The sequence below is a fragment of the Salmo salar genome, chromosome 18 (genome assembly GCF_965601325.2).
Source record: "Salmo salar chromosome 18, fSalSal1, whole genome shotgun sequence".
NCBI classification, from domain to species: Eukaryota; Metazoa; Chordata; class Actinopteri; order Salmoniformes; family Salmonidae; genus Salmo; species Salmo salar.
In genome coordinates, this window is record NC_138308.1 from 78,122,630 (window position 1) to 78,144,443 (window position 21,814).

General features: G+C 40.1%; 1 protein-coding gene and 1 long non-coding RNA gene across 3 annotated transcripts; both read right to left on the reverse strand.

The window, feature by feature from the left end:
- Positions 1-3,468: 3,468 nt before the first annotated feature.
- Positions 3,469-4,683, reverse strand: LOC106577680 (uncharacterized). The gene is made up of 4 exons (XR_014381406.1): positions 4,600-4,683; positions 4,103-4,447; positions 3,910-3,954; positions 3,469-3,778 (listed from the first exon to the last, which is right to left on the reverse strand). It is a non-coding gene; the product is annotated as an uncharacterized LOC106577680 (long non-coding RNA).
- An 8,228-nt stretch (positions 4,684-12,911) lies between these two features.
- Positions 12,912-20,718, reverse strand: LOC106577677 (uncharacterized). Of its 2 annotated transcripts, XM_014155993.3 has the most exons (5): positions 20,643-20,718; positions 20,143-20,508; positions 19,616-19,966; positions 13,421-13,458; positions 12,912-13,323 (listed from the first exon to the last, which is right to left on the reverse strand). In XM_014155993.3, exons 1-5 carry the CDS (start codon positions 20,683-20,685, stop codon positions 13,198-13,200), a joined length of 924 nt encoding a protein of 307 aa, XP_014011468.2. In that variant the 5' UTR covers positions 20,686-20,718; the 3' UTR covers positions 12,912-13,197. The 2 variants fall into 2 exon arrangements, with proteins under 2 accessions (XP_014011468.2, XP_014011469.2); XM_014155994.3 differs by lacking the exons at positions 12,912-13,323; positions 13,421-13,458 and adding an exon at positions 18,161-18,549.
- Between the last annotated feature and the right edge of the window lie 1,096 nt (positions 20,719-21,814).

Here is a 21,814-nt window from a genome sequence, read left to right on the forward strand (position 1 = left end):
AAGCAAACGCTAGCAAGAGAAGTACACCAACTACAATACCTCTCTTGCCAATTGGCCTGGACCATTTGTCGACACGGAGCCATGCCGATCCATCGCGACTGGTTTGCTAATGTATTTCGGCCGATGTGCTCTCAACCGGCCTCTGCGTTGTTGATGTCGGTGAGAACCCAGCTACTAGCCCTGGGCCCGCTAGCTGTCTGAGCGCCGTGTCTCCCGCTCCACTAGCGTAGTGACGACTGCCGAGCAGCTCCCTGTTTCGTCCATTGCTGCTTATTGGACCCTATGATCACTCGGCTACACAGCTGATGCCTACTGGAATGTTCATTAACACGGTACTTCATTTTGTTTATCTGTCGGCCCCAGCCTCGAACTCAGGCCCTGTGTGTAGCTTACCGACCCTCTCTGCCCATTCATCGCCATTTACACGTTGTTGTTGTCTTAGCTGTTTACCCGTTGTTGTCTTAGCCCTCCCAATCAACACCTGTGATTGCTTTATGCCTCCCTCTAATGTCAATATGCCTTGTATTCTGTTGTTTAGGGTAGCTCTCATTGCTTTGTTTTACTGCGGAGCACCCAGTCCCGCTCTGCATGCCTCGGTTAGCTCCCTTGTCCCACCCCCCACAATTGCGGAGACCACACCTAGGTTAACTGGCTCTACAAGTTCTACAGTGGCACCATTGAGTCCTATATCGACATAACCTGAAAGGCCGCTCAGCAAGGAAGAAGCCACTGCTCCAAAACAGCCATAAAAAAAAGCAGTTGGCATTGTGCAGGTATCCCAAACCCCAGGTGTCCAACATACAGTATCATTGTATATCATGCATTCAATTTAATTCAACTGTATTATGGTTTAGATGTGGCAGAAAGTGCGAGAGACAGAGAGAGAGAGTGTCACGTCCTGACCATAGTAAGATGTTATTTTCTATGGTAGAGTAGGTCAGTGTGGGACAGGGGGTGTTTTGTGTTGTTCTATGTTTTGTATATCTATGTTTAGGTTTTAGGTTTTCTATTTCTATGTTGTTTTTTGGGGATGATCTCCAATTAGAGGCAGCTGGTCCTCGTTGTCTCTAATTGGAGATCATACTTTTTTCCCACCTGTGGTTGTGGGTAGTTATCTTCTGTTTAGTTTTCTATACCTGACAGAACTGTGCGCTTTCGTTTACCCTTTGTTATTTTTTCTTTAGTGTTCTGAGTGAAAATAAATATTCATCATGAGCAATCAACACGCTACGCTTTGGTCCCCTCTCTACGACAGCCGTTACAGAGAGGTGTGTTGAGAACAGAGAGCGATAGAGAGATATGACCTATATATTATTAGATTATATAATGACCTATAAATCATATATTATATAATTTGAAATTTGAAATGTCTTTATTATTTTAGAACTTTTGTAAGTGTTATGTTGACTCTTCATTTTTGTTTATTTCACTTTTTTTATAATCTATTTCACTTGCTTTGACAATGTAAACATATGTTTCCCATGCCAATAAATCCCCTTAAATTCAATTGAAATGAGAGAGAAAGCGAGTGGTGTGAAGAGAACAGAGAGAGCGTGAGAGAGCGAGAGAGAGAGAGACAGAGAGATTTCAGTGTTGTGAGAGCTGATAGCTCCAGGTCAGTCTTCCTGTGGTTCAGGTTGCTCGTCTTCAGCAGAGAGAGAGAATGAGATGAGTTTACCACAGTGGAAAATAACTAGGCCTATCAGTGTCGCTATTATAAACACCAAGTAGCCCAAAAAATGTTTGCACTCAATTTTTTTATTTATTGGTTATTTCCCTTTAAATATACAGTACAGTACACTACCACAAGTATGAGTTTGGTTAAAAGCTCCCCAGTTTCTGGCAGTTCTGTCCCAGTTTGTGTCCTAAATCTTATTTAACAGCAGATACTTATATAACAGCTGCAATATCGAGAGTATCCTGACTGGTTGCATCACGGCCTGGTACGGCAATTGCTCGGCCTCCGACCGCAACTCCTGCCATCCAGGACCTCAACACCAGGCGGTGTCAGAGGAAGGCCTTAAAATTGTCAAAAACCCCAGCCACCCTAATCATAGACTGTTCTCTCTACTAAGTCTAGGACCAAAAGGCTTCTCAACAGCTTTTACCCCCAAGCCATAAGATTCATGAACAGTTAATCAAATGACTACCTAGACTATTTGCATTGTGACCCCCCCAACCTCTCTTTACACTGCTGCTACTCTCTGTTTACCATATATGCATTGTCACTTTAATTATACATTCATGAACACAACCAGATTTGAGACTGGGACGGAGGTTCACCTTCCAGCAGAACAATGACCCTAAGCATACTGCTAAAGCAACACTCAAGTAGTTTAAGGGGAACATTTAAATATCTTGGAATAGCCTAGTCAAAGCCCAGAACTCAATCCAATTGAGAATCTGTGGTATGACTTAAAGATTGCTAAACACCAGTCGAACCCATCCAACTTGAAGGAGCTGGAGCAGTTTTGCCTTGAATAATGGGCAAAAATCCCAGTGGCTAGATGTGCCAAGCTTATAGAGACATACCCCAAGAGACTTCCAGCTGTAATTGCTGCAAAAGGTGGCTCTACAAAGTATTGCCTTTGGGGGAGGTGAATAGTTATACACGCTCAAGTTCTATTTTTTTGTCTTATTTCCTGTTTGTTTCACAATAAATATTTGGCATCTTCAAAGTGGTAGGCATGTTGTGTAAATCAAATGATACAACCCCCCCCAAAAAAATCAATTTTAATTCCAAGTTGTAAGGCAACAAAATAGGAAAAATACCAAGGGGGGGTGAGTACCACTCCATATTTACAAGTATAGCAAATAGATAGTGAACGTTCCTAACTGGCCGAGTTACAGTGTAGATTTAAATCGGCTTGAAAATCTATGGCAAGACCTGAAAATTGTTGTATAGAAATTATCAACAACCAATTTGACAGAGCTTGATGAATTAGAAAAATAACAATTGGCGAATGTTGACCAATGCAGGTGTGGAAAGCGCTTAGTGACTTAACCAGAAATACTCACAGCTGTAATCGCTGCCAAAGGTGATTCTAACATGTATTGACTCAGGGGGTTGAATACTTACCGAATCAAGTTGTTTATTTTTTCGTAAACTTTTTACAAATGTCAGAATTTTTCTTTCCGCTTTGACATTAAAGTATTTTGTGTAGACCGTTAATAAATAAAGACAATTAAATCAATTTCTATCCCACTTTGTAACAAAACGAAATGTGGAAAAAGTCAAGTGGTGTGAATACTTTCTGAAAGAACTGTACAACCCTCAGTGCATCAAAACCACACATGTTCTATCCACACCTCTCTTTATTTGTTTATCTGGATGATGAACACCAGACAAGACCTTTGCTGCTCAATTAGATGTTCAAACTATGTATGTAAAAAATACTAACAATGAGCTAAAAACATTTAAATTCCCAAAAGCATTCAACGAGTCAAAAATATGCAGATACTTTTTTTAAACTTTATTTATACATTTGTCAACTCTTCCTTCATGAAAACCTCTATCACAGCTGACACATGCCCTCAAAACATAACTTCAGTCACTATCCATGTTCACAGTGCTATTTATTAATGCTTACATACAACAGGTGCATATACAGTGCTTGGCGAAAGCAAGTTTCATACTGCATATATTGTATTGATATTGGCCTGAGCTTTATCTATTTCCTGGTGGTGTAGATGATGATTAAGATGGTCAGACAGCAGAAGAGAACTGCAGGTCTAATGATGGAGAGAAGGACCAGGATTCTCATCTGTGGATCAGCAACTGAAATGATACAAATTCTCAGGCTAGGTTGATATAAGATGCTGTTTATTTCTAATCTGTGGTACTTTCGTGGTACATCATATCAGTTAATTTCTGTTATATTCTCACTTAAAATTACAGAATGAATATACCTTTTTCATAGTGCTCTGTAGGGTCCTTGTCATAATCTTTGTGACCTTTTGAACAATTAGGTGAGTTAAATATTCTACTGTTATTCAAACTGTAGTACAATAGTATCGTATCTCCAACAGAAGTCAAAATTATATCTGATACCTAGGATTTGTGCATTTGGTGTCATAGCAGACAATTTATTGAAAAGATTACCTTGGACCTTCAGGACAGTCGCGTTGGTGAAGATGAAATAGTTATCCAACATTCCACAGAAGTACAGACCAGAATCAGCTACATCCACCTCTGTGATTCTGAGAAAGGTAGTTCTATTGGTGATTAACATTTTCATATGATTGCCATGAAATCCATTTTGATGATGAACAGTTGGCAGAGAGCTCCACATAGACGTGATGCACAGGGGTTCTGAGCTGTTGACTTGCTTGAACCAGCCAATGTGTCCCGTTTTTTTAAGGACATTGATGCACTGCAGGGTGACATTTTCCCCTGAATGGACCACCATTAAGTGTGGCGGAGAGACAGACACAACATGGGTCAGATCTGAAAGAGAGAGAACGAAAGTTAAGAAAGAGTTGTGAGTAAAAGGTATTCTTCATGCGCATTACATACACACCTAAACACAGTCACAACTATGTGAGAGTCCAAATCTATTGATGAATCACAAAATCTGAACTATAGATACAGTAACTTACAGAATCCATAGAGGACGAGAGCTGGTATATACATGCGTTCCATTCTGTGTTTAGATTTACACTGCCAGACCATGAAGGAAGGACTGAATCTTCAAATAAGAGAGATGAAAGTCATTTGTGATTATGGGAGGGACATAGAATGACAACCATAGCTGTATACAATGACCACAGATAAAAACAATCTTATCACCAACCACTGATGTTCCACTCTTGTATTTGGTTTGTTAGAGAGAATGATAAGATGTTTTAATTATAGGTTGTGGTTTATCATCAGAAAGGGTTGCAGAATTTTAAATAGTCAGAATTGATCAAACGTATTTCAAGAAACCAGTTAGTTAATTTTAAGGTAACCTTGAAAAGGGTCTGGATGACAGTAAATATTCCAAATCTAAATCTGTTCTCACTGGGAGAATCCCCTCACTCTTCTGTCTATTTATTTTAGTGGCTGGAAGGACCTCCTGGAGTGGGTAACTATTGGCTGGCATTGGTGGTGGTTGGCCAATTGGGGGAACTCTTCTTACTGCACCTATAGATCAATGAATTTAGGAACTCCTGCAATTGCCAGGAGCAGTGGCTTGTACTTCACCCATAGTATACCTTAAAGCCAGTGGCGTACCCTGGCTTTTGGACCTAGGCCTTCAGAGAGGTAAAAAAATCTTCCAAAACATCATACCAAACTGAAAATCAAGAAAAACAGAGACAGCACCCGCACTAACGTTAGCAGCAACAGCCATATTGCTTACACAATCTATGGTAGCCTAACACCGTCACTATCACCAAAAGAGACAACAGTGACGCATGAAAGGATGTGAGTTTGACAGGCCCGTGATGCTTAAAGGACAACGACTGTAATACCAGCTCACTCCATGTAGGACAGCCCACTTTCTGTAAAACACTTAGACTGATAGAAAGGCAGCAGTCACACATAGCATGATGTTATAGAATAAGCAGTCCATTCACTAGGACATAATAAGCCAGTAGGTCTCAATCATCAGAACACAAAAACACAACCATTAGGCTAAGCACTTACCAATCGAAATGTACAACTATTACTTCCCATTGCAAACATCGTTATCACATTAAGCACACACACTAACCATTGATCTAGTGGTTCAATTTAATAATGTTTCACACGTATAACACATTATTTTCAAAGTGATAGCTAACAACAGCAAGTGAGCTGCAATAAAAAAAAACAGTTCCACGCACCAGATGATGATCATTTGAAACAACTTCTTGTTGAAAGTTAATCTCGAAAAGGATGAAGCTAACAATTTAGCATCAACATCTTCTTAAATAACACCTGCAACAGCAGCCGCCGCACACTAGCCTACAACAAAAACAAGCTCGTTAGACTGTGGCAAAACTACTGCTTGCTATTGTTCGGTGACCTGTTGGCCTTCAATAATGGCAGAATTTCCATACGTTTTTGTAAAAATGGTCCCACCCATTACAAGTCAAAATGTGATTGGTTGATTCCACTGTCACTACAAAAATGTACTCTAATATGGTTGAATGGCAGGTGTCTTCTATCAAGCTTCAGATGGCATAGCCAATGTTAAGCTATCTAGCAACATTTCTCCCCAGAGACAAACCAAGAGAAATCCTGATTATATATTTTTCTCCTCAGTTTTAACCGGTTCCCTATAAACGCAAAATATAATCAAAATATAATTTAAATATTATTGAAAAGAAAACAACATTTATATTTAAAATAAACAACATTTACTTTATAAATGCTTGTGCCTTCTGTGAAGGCTTAGAAGGCCTTGACCTAGCCCCAATCCTTAACGTGGAGTGGGTTGTTACGATGACAATTACTGTCCCTTGAAAATGAAGGCCAGGTTTTTGTAAAACTTCATTCTCCATCCAAAAAGTGAAATTCTGACCTCAGCTTCATTACATTTGAAAACATAGATCATAGAAAATAAACACAATAGTGTCAGCCCAACAGGACACTCAGCTCTGTCCATCGGGTCTCTCTGTAATCTTAGGTGAAACTACTACAGGGGGACTTAGCCTACCTTCAGTATATCCTCGCTGTTCACTTTGGAAACCTTGTATTTTCCTGAAATGCTAAATTAGATACCGCAGACTATACAATGCATCTCAGAAACAAAATAAACTAATTTGAGAAGTGGCCTCATGTGAATATACTGTTTGGGAATGGTACAAAGCTGGATGTTCAAGATAAATCTCTTACGTTCATTTTTTAAAATTACATAAACATTACATTTACAGGTATGTATTGTAAAAGACAATGTGTTCTCAATGACTTATGTGATCAAATAAAGCCAAGTCAAATAATAAATCAAATCAAATTTTGTGCCGACTACAACAGGTGTAGATCTTACAGTGAAATGCTTACTTACGAGCCCCTAACCAAAAATGCAGTTTAAAAAAAATACAGATAAGAATAAGAGATAAAAGTAACAAGTAATTTAAAAGCAGCAGTAAAATAACAATAGCTAGACTATATACAGGCAGGTACTGATACAGAGTCAATGTGCGGGGGCACCGGTTAGTAGAGGTAGTATGTACATGTAGGTAGAGTTATTAAAGTGACTATGCATAGATGATAACAACAGAGAGTAGCAGCAGTGTAAAGAGGGGAGGGGTGGGCAATGCAAATAGTCTGGGTAGCCATTTGATTGGCTTGGGGGTAGAAGCTGTTTAAAAGCCTCTTGGACCTAGACTTGGTGCTCTGGTGCCGCTTTCGTGAGGTAGCAGAGAGAACAGTCTATGACTAGGGTGGCTTGAGTCTTTGACAATTTTTAGGGCCTTGCTCTAACACTGCCTGGTATAGAGGTCCAAGGAACACAGGAAGCTTGGCCCCAGTGATGTACTGGGCCGTACGCACTATCCTCTGTTGTGCCTTGAGGTTGGAGGCCGAGCAGTTGCCATACCAGGCAGTGATGCAACCACTCAGGATCTTCTCAATGGTGAAGCTGTAGAACCTTTTGAGGATCTGAGGACCCATGCCAAATCTTTTCAGTCTCCTTAGGGGGAATAGGTTGTGTCGTGCCCTTTTCACGACTGTCTTGGTGTGCCTGGACCATGTTAGTTTGTTGCTGATGTGGACACCAAGGAACTTGAAGCTCTCAACCTGCTCCACTGCATCCCCGTTGATGAGAATGGGGGCGTACTTGGTCCTCTTTTTCCTGTATTACACAATCATCTCTTTTGTCTTCATCACGTTGAGGGAGAGGTTTTTGTCCTGGCACCACAAGCCCCGGGTCTCTGACCTCCTCCCTATAGGCTGTCTCATCGTTGCCGGTGATGAGACCTACCACTGTTCTGTCAGTGGCAAACTTAATGATAGTGTTGGAGTCGTGCCTGGCAGTGCAGTAATTAGTGAACAGGACGGGACTGAGCATGCACCCCTGAGGGGCCCCTGTGTTGAGGATCAGAGTGGCGGATGTGTTTCTACCTACCCTTACCACCTGGGGGCGGCCCCGTCAGGTAGTCCAGGATCCAGTTGCAGAAGGAGGTGTTTAGTCCCAGTGTCCGTAGCTTATTGATGAGCTTTGAGGGAACTATGGTGTTGAACGCTGAGCTGTTGTCAATGTATAGCATTCTCACATAGGTGTTCCTTTGGTCCAGGTGGGAAAGGGCATTGTGGAGTGCAATAGAGATTGCATCATCTGTGGTTCTGTTGGGGTGGTATACACATTTGAGTGGGATTAGGGTTTCTGGGATGATGGTATTGATGTGAGCCATGACCAGCCTTTCAAAGCACTTCAAGCTATAGACGTGAGTGTGACGGGTTGGTAGTCAATTAGGCAGGTTACCTTAGTGTTCTTGGGCACAGGCACTATGGTGGTCTGCTTAAAACATGTTGGTATTATAGACTCGGAGAGGGAGAGGTTGAACATTTCAGTGAAGACACTTGCCAGTTGGTCAGTGCATGCTCGGAGTACACATCCTGGTAATCCGTTTGGCCCTGCGGCCTTGTGAATGTTGACCTGTTTAAAGCTCTTACATTGGCTGCGGAGAGCACGATCACACAGTTGTCCAGAACGGCTGATGCTCTCACGCATATGTCAGTCTTACTTGCCTCGAAGCGAGCATTGAAGTTTTTGAGCTCGACTAGTACACTCGCATCACTGGGCAGCTCTTGGCTGTGCTTCTCTTTTCAGTCTGCAATAATTTGCAAGCCCTGCCACATCCGACGAGCGTTGGAGCCGGTGTAGTACGATTCGATCTTCGTCCTGTATTGACACTTTTTCTATTTGATGGAGGCATTTCTTCTAAGCTTCCGGGTTAGAGACCCGCTCCTTGAATGCGGCAGCTCTAACCTTTAGCTCAGTGGGGATGTTGCCTGTAATCAATGGCTTCTGGTTGGGGTATGTACGTACAGTCACTGTGGGGATGATGTCATCAATGCACTTAATGATGAAGGCAGTGACTGATGTGGTGTTCTCAATGCCATCGGAAGAATCCCGGAACATATTCCAGTCTGTGCTAGCAAAACAGTCCTGTAGTTTAGCATCTGCTTCATCTGACCACTTTTTTATTGACTGAGTCACTGGTGCTTCCTGCATAATTTTTGCTTGTAAGCAGGAATTAGAAGGATATAGTTATGGTCAGATTTCCCAAATGGAGGGCGAAGGAGAGCTTTGTACATGTCTCTGTGTTTGGAGTAAAGGTGGTCTCGAGTTTTTCCCCCTCTGGTTGCACATTTTACATGCTGATAGAAATGAGGTAAAACTGATTTGGGTTTCCCTGCATTAACCTCTTACATCTAGACGTTCCGCTAGCGGAACACCTGCTCCAATATCCAATGATAGGCGTGGCGCGAATTACATATTCCTCAAAAATACAAAAACTTCAATTTTTCAAACATATGACTATTTCACAGCATTTTAAAGACAAGACTCTCCTTTATCTAACCACACTGTCCGATTTCAAAAAGGCTTTACAGCGAAAGCAAAACATTAGATTATGTCAGCAGAGTACCAAGCCAGAAATAATCAGACACCCATTTTTCAAGCTAGCATATAATGTCACAAAAACCCAGAAGACAGCTAAATGCAGCACTAACCTTTTATGATCTTCATCAGATGACACACCTAGGACATTATGTTATACAATACATGCATGTTTTGTTCAATCAAGTTCATATTTATATCAAAAACCAGCTTTTTACATTAGCATGTGACGTTCAGAACTAGCATATCCACCGCAAACTTCCGGTGAATTTACTAAATTACTCAGGATAAACGTTCACAAAAAACATAATTATTTTAAGAATTATAGATACAGAACTCCTTCATGCAAACGCTATGTCCGATTTTAAAATAGCTTTTCGGCAAAAGCACATTTTGCAATATTCTGAGTAGATAGCTCGCCATCACGGGCTAGTTATTTTGAACCCCACCAAGTTTGGCCCTCACCAAACTCAGATTTACTATAATAAAAATTGGATTACCTTTGCTGTTCTTCGTCAGAATGCACTCCCAGGACTTCTACTTCAATAACAAATGTTGGTTTGGTTCAAAATAATCCATAGTTATGTTCAAATATTTTGTTGTTTTGTTCGTGCGTTCAAGACACTATCCGAAGGGTGACGCGCCCGACGCGTTTCGACACAAAAAATTCAAAATATTACATTACCGTACTTCGAAGCATGTCAACCGATGTTTAAAATCAATTTTGATACGATTTTTCTTGTAAAAAAGCGATAATATTCCGACCGGAAACCCTGTTTTCGTTCAAAGACGAAAAAATAAAAACATGATGTCGCCTCGTGCACGTACCCCAGTCTCATTGTTCTCTGATCGACCACTATCCAAATGAGCTACTGTTTTTCAGCCAGGGGCTCCAAAGGCATCATTCTCCATTTTGCCGCTTTCTGAGAGCCTATGGGAGCCGTAGGAAGTGTCACGTTACAGCAGAGATCCTCAGTTTTCAATAAAGAGAGTGTAGAAGTCCAAGAAATGGTCAGAGAGGGCACTTCCTGTAAGGAATCTTCTCAGGTTTTTGCCTGCCATATGAGTTCTGTTATACTCACAGACACCATTCAAACAGTTTTAGAAACTTTAAGGTGTTTTCTATCCAAAGCCAATAATTATATGCATATTCTAGTTTCTGGGCAGTAGTAATAACCAGATTAAATCGGGTACATTTTTTATCCGGTGTTGCAAATACTGCCCTCTATCCCCAACAGGTTAATTCCTCCCATCTCCAGGAATCCTGAACGTTCCTCTTCATCTTCTCCAAAGTACACGAGTCCTTCTCCTGGTGCCTTTCCTTCCTCCGCTGCTTGGTCCGTTTTTGGTGGGTAATTCTGTAACGGCTGTCGGGAGAGAGAGTAGACCAAGGCGCAGCGGAGTTAGTGTTCATCATTGAATTTAATAACAGAAAGAACACTATACAAAACAAAACAAGAAAACCGACAGCTAAACAGTCCTGTCAGGTGCAAAACACTAAACAGAAACAATTACCCACAAAACCCCAATGGAAAAACAGGCACTTATGTGTGACTCCCAATCAGCAACAACACTCTACAGCTGTGCCTGATTGGAAGCCACACGGCCAAAATCAATGAAACAAACCAACATAGAAAAATGCACATAGAACGCCCACCCAATGTAACACCCTGGCCTAACCAAAATAAAGAACAAAAAAACCCTCTCTATGGCCAGGGCGTTACAGTGGCTGGTTTTCCTATTTTAGTCCGTGATTGTCTGTAGACCCTGCCACATACGTTTCGTATCTGAGTTGTTGAATTGCGACTCCACTTTGTCTCTATACTGACATTTTGCTTGTTTGTAAATGCAGTGGTTCGCACTTTCAGTTTTGCGCGAAAGCTGCCATCTATCCATGGTTTCTGGTTAGGGTAGATTTTAATAGTCACAGTGGGTATAATATCTCCTATACACTTCCTTATAAACTCACTTACTGAATCAGCGCATACATCAATATTATTCTCTGAGGCTACCTGGAACATATCCCAGTCCACGTGATCAAAATAATCTTGAAGCGTGGATTCCGTTTGGTCAGAGCAGTGTTGAATAGTCCTTAGCACGGGTACATCCTGTTTGAGTTTCAGCCTATAGGAAGGGAGGAGCAAAATGGAGTCCTCCATGCTTCACGGTCAGAACTACACATGCAGAGATCATCCGTTCACCTAGTCTGCGTCTCACAAAGATACGGCAGTTGGAAGCAACAATCTCAAATTTGGACTCATCAGACCAAAGGACAGATTTCCACCAGTCTAATGTCCATTGCTTGTGTTTCTTGGCCCAAGCAAGTCTCTTCTTCTAATTGGTGTCCTTTAGTAGTGGTTTCTTTGCAGCAATTCGACCATGATGGCCTGATTCAAGTAGTCTCCTATGAACAGTTGATGTTGAAATGTGTCTGTTACTTAAACTCTGTGAAGCATATATTTGGGCAGCAATCTGAGGTGCAGGTAATTGCCAATTTTTGAGGCTGGTAACTCTAATGAACTTATCCTCTGCAGCAGAGGTTACTCTGGGTTTTCCTTTCCTGTTTAATCACAGCGCTTGATGGTTTTTGCGACTGCACTTGAAGAAACGTTCAGTTCTTGACATTTTCCGGATCGACTGACTTTCATGTCTTCAAGTAACTGTCATTTCTCTTTGCTTATTTGAGCTGTTCTTGCCATAATATGGACTTAGTCTTTTACTAAATAGGGCTATCTTCTGTATACCACCCCTACTCTGTCGCCACACAACTGATTGACTCTAACACATTAATAAATAAATAAATTCTACAAGTTAACTTTTAACAAGGCACACCTGTTAATTGAAATAAAGCTAGTTGAGATAATGCCAAGAGTGTGCAAAGATGTCATCAAGGCAAAAGGTGGCTACTTTGAAGAATCTCAACTATAAATATATTTTGTTTTGTTTAACACTTGTTTGGTTACTACATGATTCCATATGTGTTATTTCATAGTTTTGGATGTCTTTACTATTATTCTACAATGTTAGAAAATAGTAAAACAGAGAAAAACACTTGAATGAGTAGGTGTGTCCAAACTTTTGACTGGTACTGTATATACAGTATATTATATCTATGAGCTAGCATATTTTGAAACACACCCTCCATGTCATGAATTATTTTTCACAGAACGCATAGCCCATCGTTGATTATCCGTTACATATATATCTATGAGGTATGTAGAGTCAGAAACCTCTTGACGCTGTGTAAGTCTTCTTTTCTAATGGTGGGATGGGTTTCTGACTGATGGAGCCTGACACACAATAAGCTAAACAACTATTCATTTTAATCCTATTGTATCTGTGGTAACAGAGATGTACTTTAGAGAGGAAACAGAGATGTATGGAGAGAAAAAAATTATAGTTTATTATGTTAAATACACAATCATACTGCAAACAATGGATCACCTATCAGATAATTTCTATCAATTAAAAGAACAGTTAAAAGGTTTCAACATTTTAGGCATTACATGATCATCATATAAATCTAACATAAAGACTTAGCTAAAATTATAGTTTATTTTTTGCATTCTAAATTCCATACTAATTTCACTTACTAAAAGCAGTTTTATTTGGCTACTAATCATAAATGGTTCTACTTGGAGTCTTTGTGACAGTGGTGATATCACTCCTACTGAATGTATCTGATCTCAGAGTACACTGCATCCTCACTGCTGGTCTTCTCTCTTGCTCTTCTGGGGTTCTTGTTGGGGTTTAAACTCACAGCAGCATAGTTCAACACGTCCCTCTCTTGGTGCTGTGTGAGAAGTGAAGTCATAAACAAGACATTATACTGGTTACATCCACTACATGAACCATTTTGATATGGCGTGAAATTATGTGCTAAAGTTTACCTGATTGACTAGTGGGGTTGGTGATCTAACAGTTGATTCTTGTGGTTTAAAACAGAAAGTACAAAATTAAATTAAGTACAGTACACAAGAAATCTTATTGAAAAGGAACACGGTACACCTTCCTAATACTTAGTTGCACTCCCTTGTGTTGCACCAAACCGGTGCGCCTGGCACCTACTACCATGCCCCGTTCAAAGGCATTTAAATATTTTGTCTTGCACATTCACCCTCTGAATGGCACACATACTGTATACAATCCATGTCTATATTGTCTAAAGACTTAAAAATCCTTATTTAACCTTTCTCCTCCCTTCATCTACACTGATTGAAGTGGATTTAACAGAAGAGGAATCATAGCTATCGCATGGATTCACCTGGTCAGTCTATGCCATGGAAAGAGCAGGTGATTCTAATGTTTTGTACACTCAATGTATATTTTCCTTTCACATGAAGACATCTTCAAACATTACTGTGAAACATTACACAACAGTTAGACTGTTAGTAAGTATTTATATGCATGTTCTGGATCTTTAGGCCCTCTGGTCCTTTCCTTGCATATCCCCCATGTCAGTAGAAAGACGACAATCACAAAAACTATGTGTGATGTGAGCAGTACAAGAACCGTAGGGGTCAGAGAAAATCATACTCTGAAACCAAAAGGTTTTGATGATTTAAATGTTTTATTGGAGGAATATCAGGTAATAGTACATTTTCTCTTACCATGCAGGTTACAAATATGCCTCCTATTAAACTCTGGAATGGTAAATTGGTGAAATAAGTGAAAGAAAGTACAGAAGTTCATAATATACCGCAATATACATGTATGAATTGTATCAATAAAGGTTGTGGCGGATGAATCAGAATTATTTGTGTAACATAGATAATTAAGATGTCTTATCTGCATAATATGCTTATGTGATATACTTGTTATTAGAATGTATCCCTTTGGACTTTGGTGTTGGCAGTTGCACTTCTTCCCTCAACTGGGGATCAGTCACTTGGGGCCCAGAGAGGGGAGAGGTCAGGTTTGTCTTTTACATGTCCCTGGTGCTATGCAGAATATCAGAAAGGGAAGAGGACGGGAGGGAACACTGTCTTCATATGTGAATGTGTCTTTACCTATTCTTAAACCATGTGAAGTGATGGCGTGATTAATGGGGAACCAATTACTGGTTTCCACAATATTTGTGTGCCAGTCACTCCCTCCTTTGGCCTTGGAGGATGTGTGTGGTAGTGTCTGGAGTTGACAATTGATTTATGCCATTGGTCGAGTTGTTAGGAATAACAGGAACGAGATAGGAACCTCGTCTTAGGGACCAAACTGAACGATAATTTATAGCGAATGCTATCTGGCTACGGGATACTCCTTTCTCATTTAAAAAGTCTCACCTTGTGACCCATTCTATGTATCTGTTGTTCGTCATGTAGGTTGAAAGGGGTGTATCTTGGCTATAAAAGACCTTGGTACTTTTGCCTTGCCACTCTCAACGGATCATTAGAAATGGTGAATCGTTGACAAGTCATTGCTATTGCAAAGCTCTCATTATTAAAGGTATAGTTTAAGTATAACTCTGACTTGTGTGATAAGTTTGTCTCTCCTCATTTGATAGTAAAGAAATGAACCACCACAAGGTGTACATCCTATAAGTAGAGAAATATAAAAGTGTGACTTATCCATTACTCTGAGAAGTGGAAGTATCATACATCGTGCCATGATCATCTTTGAAGTTGTCATCCTCTTTACTAACTGTGTCTTGAGTGGAAAAAGTCTACCATGTAGAAAACACTTCTACAATGGGATTATTGATGATTGGTCTGACTGGACACATGCGTAATTTTTGTAAATGCATTATTCAGCTCACCATGGTCTAACTGAAAATCACTCATATAATCAATGTTTAAAGTGGACCAATGCTTATTTTATAGAATATTTTGTGCAGGTTGGGTGAAGGACATTTTTTGTGTTTTGATGATGATTTCATTTTTTTTTAAAACATTGTGTAGATTGCAAGTACTGTCTGGACAAAGATGTCCAATCATGAGGTTTCACTGTGGAAAGAAAAATATAAATGTTCATCCGTTAAATGGGTTTAAAGGAATACTGTTGTCTGGTAAGCATGCAGTACATTTTCAAGCATACATTACATATACAGTATGTACCTTTATATGCTCTTGGTATCAAACTTAGTTGTGATAGTGTTGTGATAGAGTTGGCCCCACCCCATACAGCAGTTACAGTTCTCCTGATGACCTACAGGAGGTCTGTTTGGTTTACAACAGGTCTTGATATGTTGCAGGGTGAACAGGGATGGAGCATCATGAGTGTATATGTGGGAATCACTGACAGGATGAAACAAGTCTATTTATATGTCAGTCTCATTAACTATCATTCACAGAATCATGCTCTTACGGAAGTGTAACATCTGACAGTTTAGTAGGGGTCAGGGGTGTACCTGGGTTGGTAAGGCTCTTATCTGTAGCCTAGTATACATTTATACAACTTATACTTTAAATCAACTATCGTAGTTCAAGAATGAACATGCTTTTTTGTCCAGGACTAGTCATAATCTGTGTCTGGGAAACTGGCCCATGTGATAAGATAGAGGCTATATAACATGCAGTATGTCGGTGTACTGTGGTTCTAATTGTCATGGTCATGATCAACAATGTAAACATGAGAGAAAACACACTAACACCACATAGACATCCTGCTGAAACTAAATAGTGAGTGAAAGGCCAACCAGGCCTGTACAAAGCATAGAGACGGCCTTGTCTTGAGCTCACATTAGACCAAAGTGTTCAGGTACCTGTGAACAGCTCACTGAGTGCATGATGAGTGTGTGGGTTTAGCATGGTAACATTAGGTTGTCTCTGCAGAAACCCTCTGGACAAACATTCATACAGACATACTGTATGTACAGTAGAGGTCGACCGATTATGATTTTTCAACGCCGATACCGATGCCGATTATTGGAGGGCCAAAAACTGCACTGCCGATTAATCGTCCGATATTTATTTTTATTTATTTGTAATAATGACAATTACAACAATACTGAATGAACACTTATTTTAACTTAATATAATACATCAATAAAATCAATTTAGCCTAAACTAAATAATGAAACATGTTCAATTTGGTTTAAATAATGCAAAAACAAAGTGTTGGAGAAGAAAGTAAAAGTGCATTATGTGCCATGTAAGAAAGCTAACGTTTAAGTTCCTTGCTCAGAACATGAGAACATATGAAAGCTGGTGGTTCCTTTTAACATGAGTCTTCAATATTCCCAGGTAAGAAGTTTTAGGTTGTAGTTATTATAGGAATTATAGGACTATTTCTCTCTATACAATTTGTATTTCATATACCTTTGACTATTGGATGTTCTTATAGGCACTTTAGTATTGCCAGTGTAACAGTATAGCTTCTGTCCCTCTCCTCGCTCCTACCTGGGCTCAAACCAGGACCACATCGACAACAGCCACCCTCGAAGCAGCGTTACCCATGTAGAGCAAGGGAAACAACTACTCCAAGTCTCAGAGCGAGTGATGTTTGAAACGCTATTAGCACGCACCCGCTAACTAGCTAGCCATTTCACATCGGTTACACCAGCCTATTCTTGGGAGTAGACAGGCTTGAAGTCATAAACAGCGCAATGCATTGCGAAGAGAATGCTGGAAAAACGCAGTAAAGTGCTGTTTTGAATGAATGCTTACAAGCCTGCTGCTGCCTACCATCGCTCAGTCAGACTGCTCTATCAAATCATAGACTTAATTATAACATAATAACACATAGAAACATGAGCCTTAGGTCATTAATATGGTCGAATCTGGAAACTATCAAGTTTATTCTTTCAGTGAAATACGGAACCGTTCCGTATTTTATCTAACGGGTGGCATCCATAAGTCTAAATGTTCCTGTTACATTGCACAACCTTCAATGTTATGTCATAATTACGTAAAATTCTGGCAAATTAGTTCGCAATGAGCCAGGCGGCCCAAACTGTTGCATATACCCTGACTCTGCGTGCAATGAACGGAAGAGAAGTGACACAATTTCACCTGGTTAATATTGCCTGCTAAGCTGGATTTCTTTTAGCTAAATTTGCAGGTTTAAAAATATATACTTCTGCGTATTGATTTTAAGAAAGGCATTGATGTTTATGGTTAGGTACAAGTTGGAGCAACCTTTTTTGCGAATGCGCACCGCATCGATTATATGCAACGCAGGACAGGCTAGATAAACTAGTAATATCATCAACCATGTGTAGTTAACTAGTGATTATGATTAATTGTTTTTTATAAGATAAGTTTAATGCTAGCTAGCAACTTACCTTGGCTTCTTACTGCATTCGTGTAACAGGCAGGCTCCTCGTGGAGTGCAATGTAAAGCAGATGGTTAGAGTGTTGGACTAGTTAACCTTAAGGTTGCAAGATTGAATCCCCAAGCTGACAAGGTAAAAATCTGTCGTTCTGCCCCTGAACAAGGCAGTTAACCCACCGTTCCTAGGCCGTCATTGAAAATAAGAATGTGTTCTTAACTGACTTTCCTAGTTAAAAAATATTATTATTATTTTTTATTTTTTTAAATAAATGAATAAAATCGGCAAATCGGTGGTCAAAAATACCGATTACCGATTGTTATGAAAACTTGAAATCGGCCCTAATTAATCAGCCATTCCGATTAATCGGTCGACCTCTAATGTACAGAACACAAGAGAAGGAAGAATTCTATTTTAGTCCGTATCAGTTGTTAAAATTGATATTTATTCATGCAAAAAGAAGGCATATTCTGTTCACATGGTTTTCAGGAGAGCAGTTCAATCAATTAACACATACAGCGTAAGCAAGGATGATGATGCTCAATTAAATTAGAAGTCACAGGCAAATATTTTTCAAATGCAATACGAGCAACAAAGCAATCTCAATGAATTATAATTTGCAATGCATAGCAATGATACTATATCTCCAACTTTATTCCAAAACCCATCTATAGTCTATTGACACTGGCCTTAGCTTTATCTATTTCCTGGTGATGTAGACAATGATTAAGATGATCAGACAGCAGAAGAGAATTCCAGTTCTTATGATGGAGAGAAGGACCAGGATTCTCATCTGTGGATCAACGCCACAATCTGAAATAATTAAATCGCTCTTTAAATGCCATATACTTGTAATGAACATGATAGGAGAAAGAGAGCTGGTTTCAAGCGCAGAGCGCAGCAGGTGTTTATTGGAAGGGACCATAGGAGGCAGGTAGCTGGGTCCAGGGGCAGGCAGAAGGTCATACACGGTTGGTACAAAATGGCAACAGTACAGGCAGGGAATAGGCAAAAGGCGTCGTGAGTGAGGCAGGCAAAAACTATCATACACAGGACGAGAAAAACCAGCGCTTCGAAAGAAGTGTGTCTCAAAACAAACAATACCTCACAGTGATGAGTTGCAAGGAACTGAACTAAATAGTGTGGGATGATGACACGCAGGTGTGTGAACAGGTGATTAGAATTCTGGTGATTGGGATCTGGAGAGTGAGTTGGAAAGTGGGCTGGGTTCCGGGATCTAAGTGTTTGGGAGTGTGAGTTGGTCACAGACGTTACAAGACTGACCAGGTGAAAGTTATGATCCCGTATTGATGTAATTTGTTAAATCCACTTCAATCAGTGTAGATGAAGGGGAGCAGACAGGTTAAAGAAGGATTCTTAAACCTTGAAACAATTGAGACATGGATTGTGTGATTCAGAGTGTGAATGGGCAAGACAAAATATTTAAGTGCCGAATGGGGTATGGTACTAGGTGCCAGGCGCACCGGTTTGTGTCAAGAACTGCAACGCTGCAGGGTTTTTCACGCTCAACAGTTTCCTGTGTGTATCAACAATGGTCCACCATCCGAAGGACATCAAGCAAACTTGAGACAACTCTGAGAGGCATTGGAGTCAAGATGGGCCAGCATCCCTGTGGAATGCATTCAACACCTTGTCTATGCACCGACTAATTGAGGCTGTTCTGAGGGCAAAAGGTGGAGGGGAGTGGGGGTGCAGTTAAATATCAACATTAGAAAGATATTCGAAATGTTTGGTATACTCAGTGTATACTGTATCCCTCCACTATATTGCTATGGTCAGTAGTCGATACCACAAATCAATAATTAAACGTAATGTTTGTATTTTTAATAATAGCATATTATTAGGAAATGTAGTCTACCTTCAACATCCAGCTTGGTCCCGTTCCCAAACAGTATTTCCCCACATGAGGCCACAGCGCAGTAGTAAATCCCAGCATCAGAGAGCCTGAGGTTCCTCTTGGGGAGGTTGTAGACACAGCTCTGTGTAGGAGACCCAGCCTCAGAGCTCTTCTCACACTGATCATTCCTGTCTCCATTGGTGTAAATGATTCCTGGATGGGATTCTCCTGAGCCATGTCTGAACCAATAGACACTGTGTTTTCCTGCACATGTCTCAGTGTGTATTGTACAGTTCAGAGTCACAGAGTCTCCTGGCTGGACTGACTCAGACACAGGCTGCTGAAGTATAGTAATATTTCTGGAATCTGATCCTGACAAGAAGGCCAATAAACCAATTTTATCTCTCTAGAATATCCCTGTGGCAAGTGTTGTAACTCAACATTTATTCAATAAAGATCTCATCTGAGAATACCTCGTATTTCCAGTGCATATCTGTAAATTCGGATTTACAAAAAGTATATAATAATAATAATGACTTTCTCTTTACCTTTTATGATGAGAATGACTCCTTTTCCAAATTCCAAATTGTTTCCATAAGAACTTCCACAGTAGTATGTGCCTGAATCAGAGAGTTCCACATCTGCTATCATTAGGTTATTTTTCCCTTGGCCACCTTCCACTGAGAAGCGAGTGTTACTCTTAAACTCCTGGTAAAATTCTGCATTATTGTCCAACTTATAGAGGGTTGAGATGAGCTGAGGAATATTTTCAAAAGTTTGCTTGTACCAGGAGAACATTACTCCCACATCGCCTTCGTTGAAGCAGACCAAAACCACTGTGTCTCCAACGTTGGCTGACATGAGACCATTCTTCTGACTGATGGATGAGGATTCAGTCCGAGTTACTCCATGAACTAGAGAACATGAAAATATATTAGCCGTTACATTACTCAAATACAACTTTGGATTCTCAAAGTGTCTGTAGAACAATAATGGGATATTTTGTGTCTCCAAATTAAGAAATGTAAAATGTATAAGATTGACTTACCCATCTCTACGAGAAGTGGAAATATCAGACTCAGTGCCATCATCTTTAAAGTTGTCAGCTCTTCACAACTTGGGTCTTGAGTGGAAAGAGTCCACCCATGTAGACAACTCTTCAGCAATGGAGTTAAAGGTGATTGGTCGAACTGGGCCGCATAACTTTTGTTAACGCCTCATTCAGGCATGACTGTGGTCTTTACGTGTATCTTTTACAGTTCAGAGTCCCAGAATTGTCCTAGATGTAGAATCTCATAGTTTAGATTTGTACAAATTGAGCACTAATATTTGAAGCACGATTTCCCTCAATCTTTATCACTGCAGCTACTGTTGTCTAAGAGACTCAAATGTGTGACCTGTTTTGAATCTGCATGCTATGACACAGGTCATCCACTAGTGCTTCTATCAGTTACTTCACCTCACTAAAGACATCTATGAAGAAAATATGACAAACACAGCTTATACAATACAGTATTTTTATTTTAGTGATCTCTCATTCAGGATTTACACTCAAATGAAAAGATAGATAGAATGCCCTCCTATGATATTGTTATTGAGTAGGTCCATGGTTCTCGTGGCCTAACATCACACTGATTGAGAATACTGTACTGATCTCTACGTCAAATTACCTAGTACATAGCTCATTGTGTTTTTTCACACATTTCCGTTGACTTGGTATTGCTAAGCTGCCTCCTTAAAATAGGTGGTTTACTGTTGCTAAAATGGTCAGCTTGAAGAGTAAGTAGTATAGCCTACAGCATGAGAGAACTGGGAGTTCTGAGACATCTGGCTGAAAACCACAGAAAGAGAAAAAGAGAGAGAGAGAGAGAGAGAGAGCGAGAGTGACAGTAAAGAGCAGAGAAAGAACGAGATAAGGATATTGCGTGCAATAGGCCAGCAGGCCCTAACAAAGCGTAGATAGATCCTCATCTTGTGTTCATCACAGACCACAAAGTACCTGGAAATAAGTTGCTGTGTGTGTGATGGGGTGTTAGTGGCATGAGAACAGAAAACACTTTTCCACACTACAACTTCAAGAGGGCCCAAATAAATACATAACAATTTCTTTGTCTTCATTATTTTTGAACACTTTATTAATCTTATCACAAGCAAGTCAATGTCAAATGGCAGAGAAGCAATGCATGTAATTATTAGTAGCTACAGTTACAATAACAAAGC

What these genes read in the sequence shown, in the direction of transcription:
- LOC106577677 (XM_014155993.3), bottom strand. Translation starts at nt 20,685, where the DNA reads ATGATGGCACTGAGTCTGATATTTCCACTTCTCGTAGAGATGG. An exon ending in AGTCATTCTCATCATAAAAG is followed by an intron (nt 19,967 to 20,142) that starts GTAAAGAGAAAG and finishes CCTTCTTGTCAG; the next exon opens with GATCAGATTCCAGAAATATT. An exon ending in GACCAAGCTGGATGTTGAAG is followed by an intron (nt 13,459 to 19,615) that starts GTAGACTACATT and finishes TTAAACCACAAG; the next exon opens with AATCAACTGTTAGATCACCA.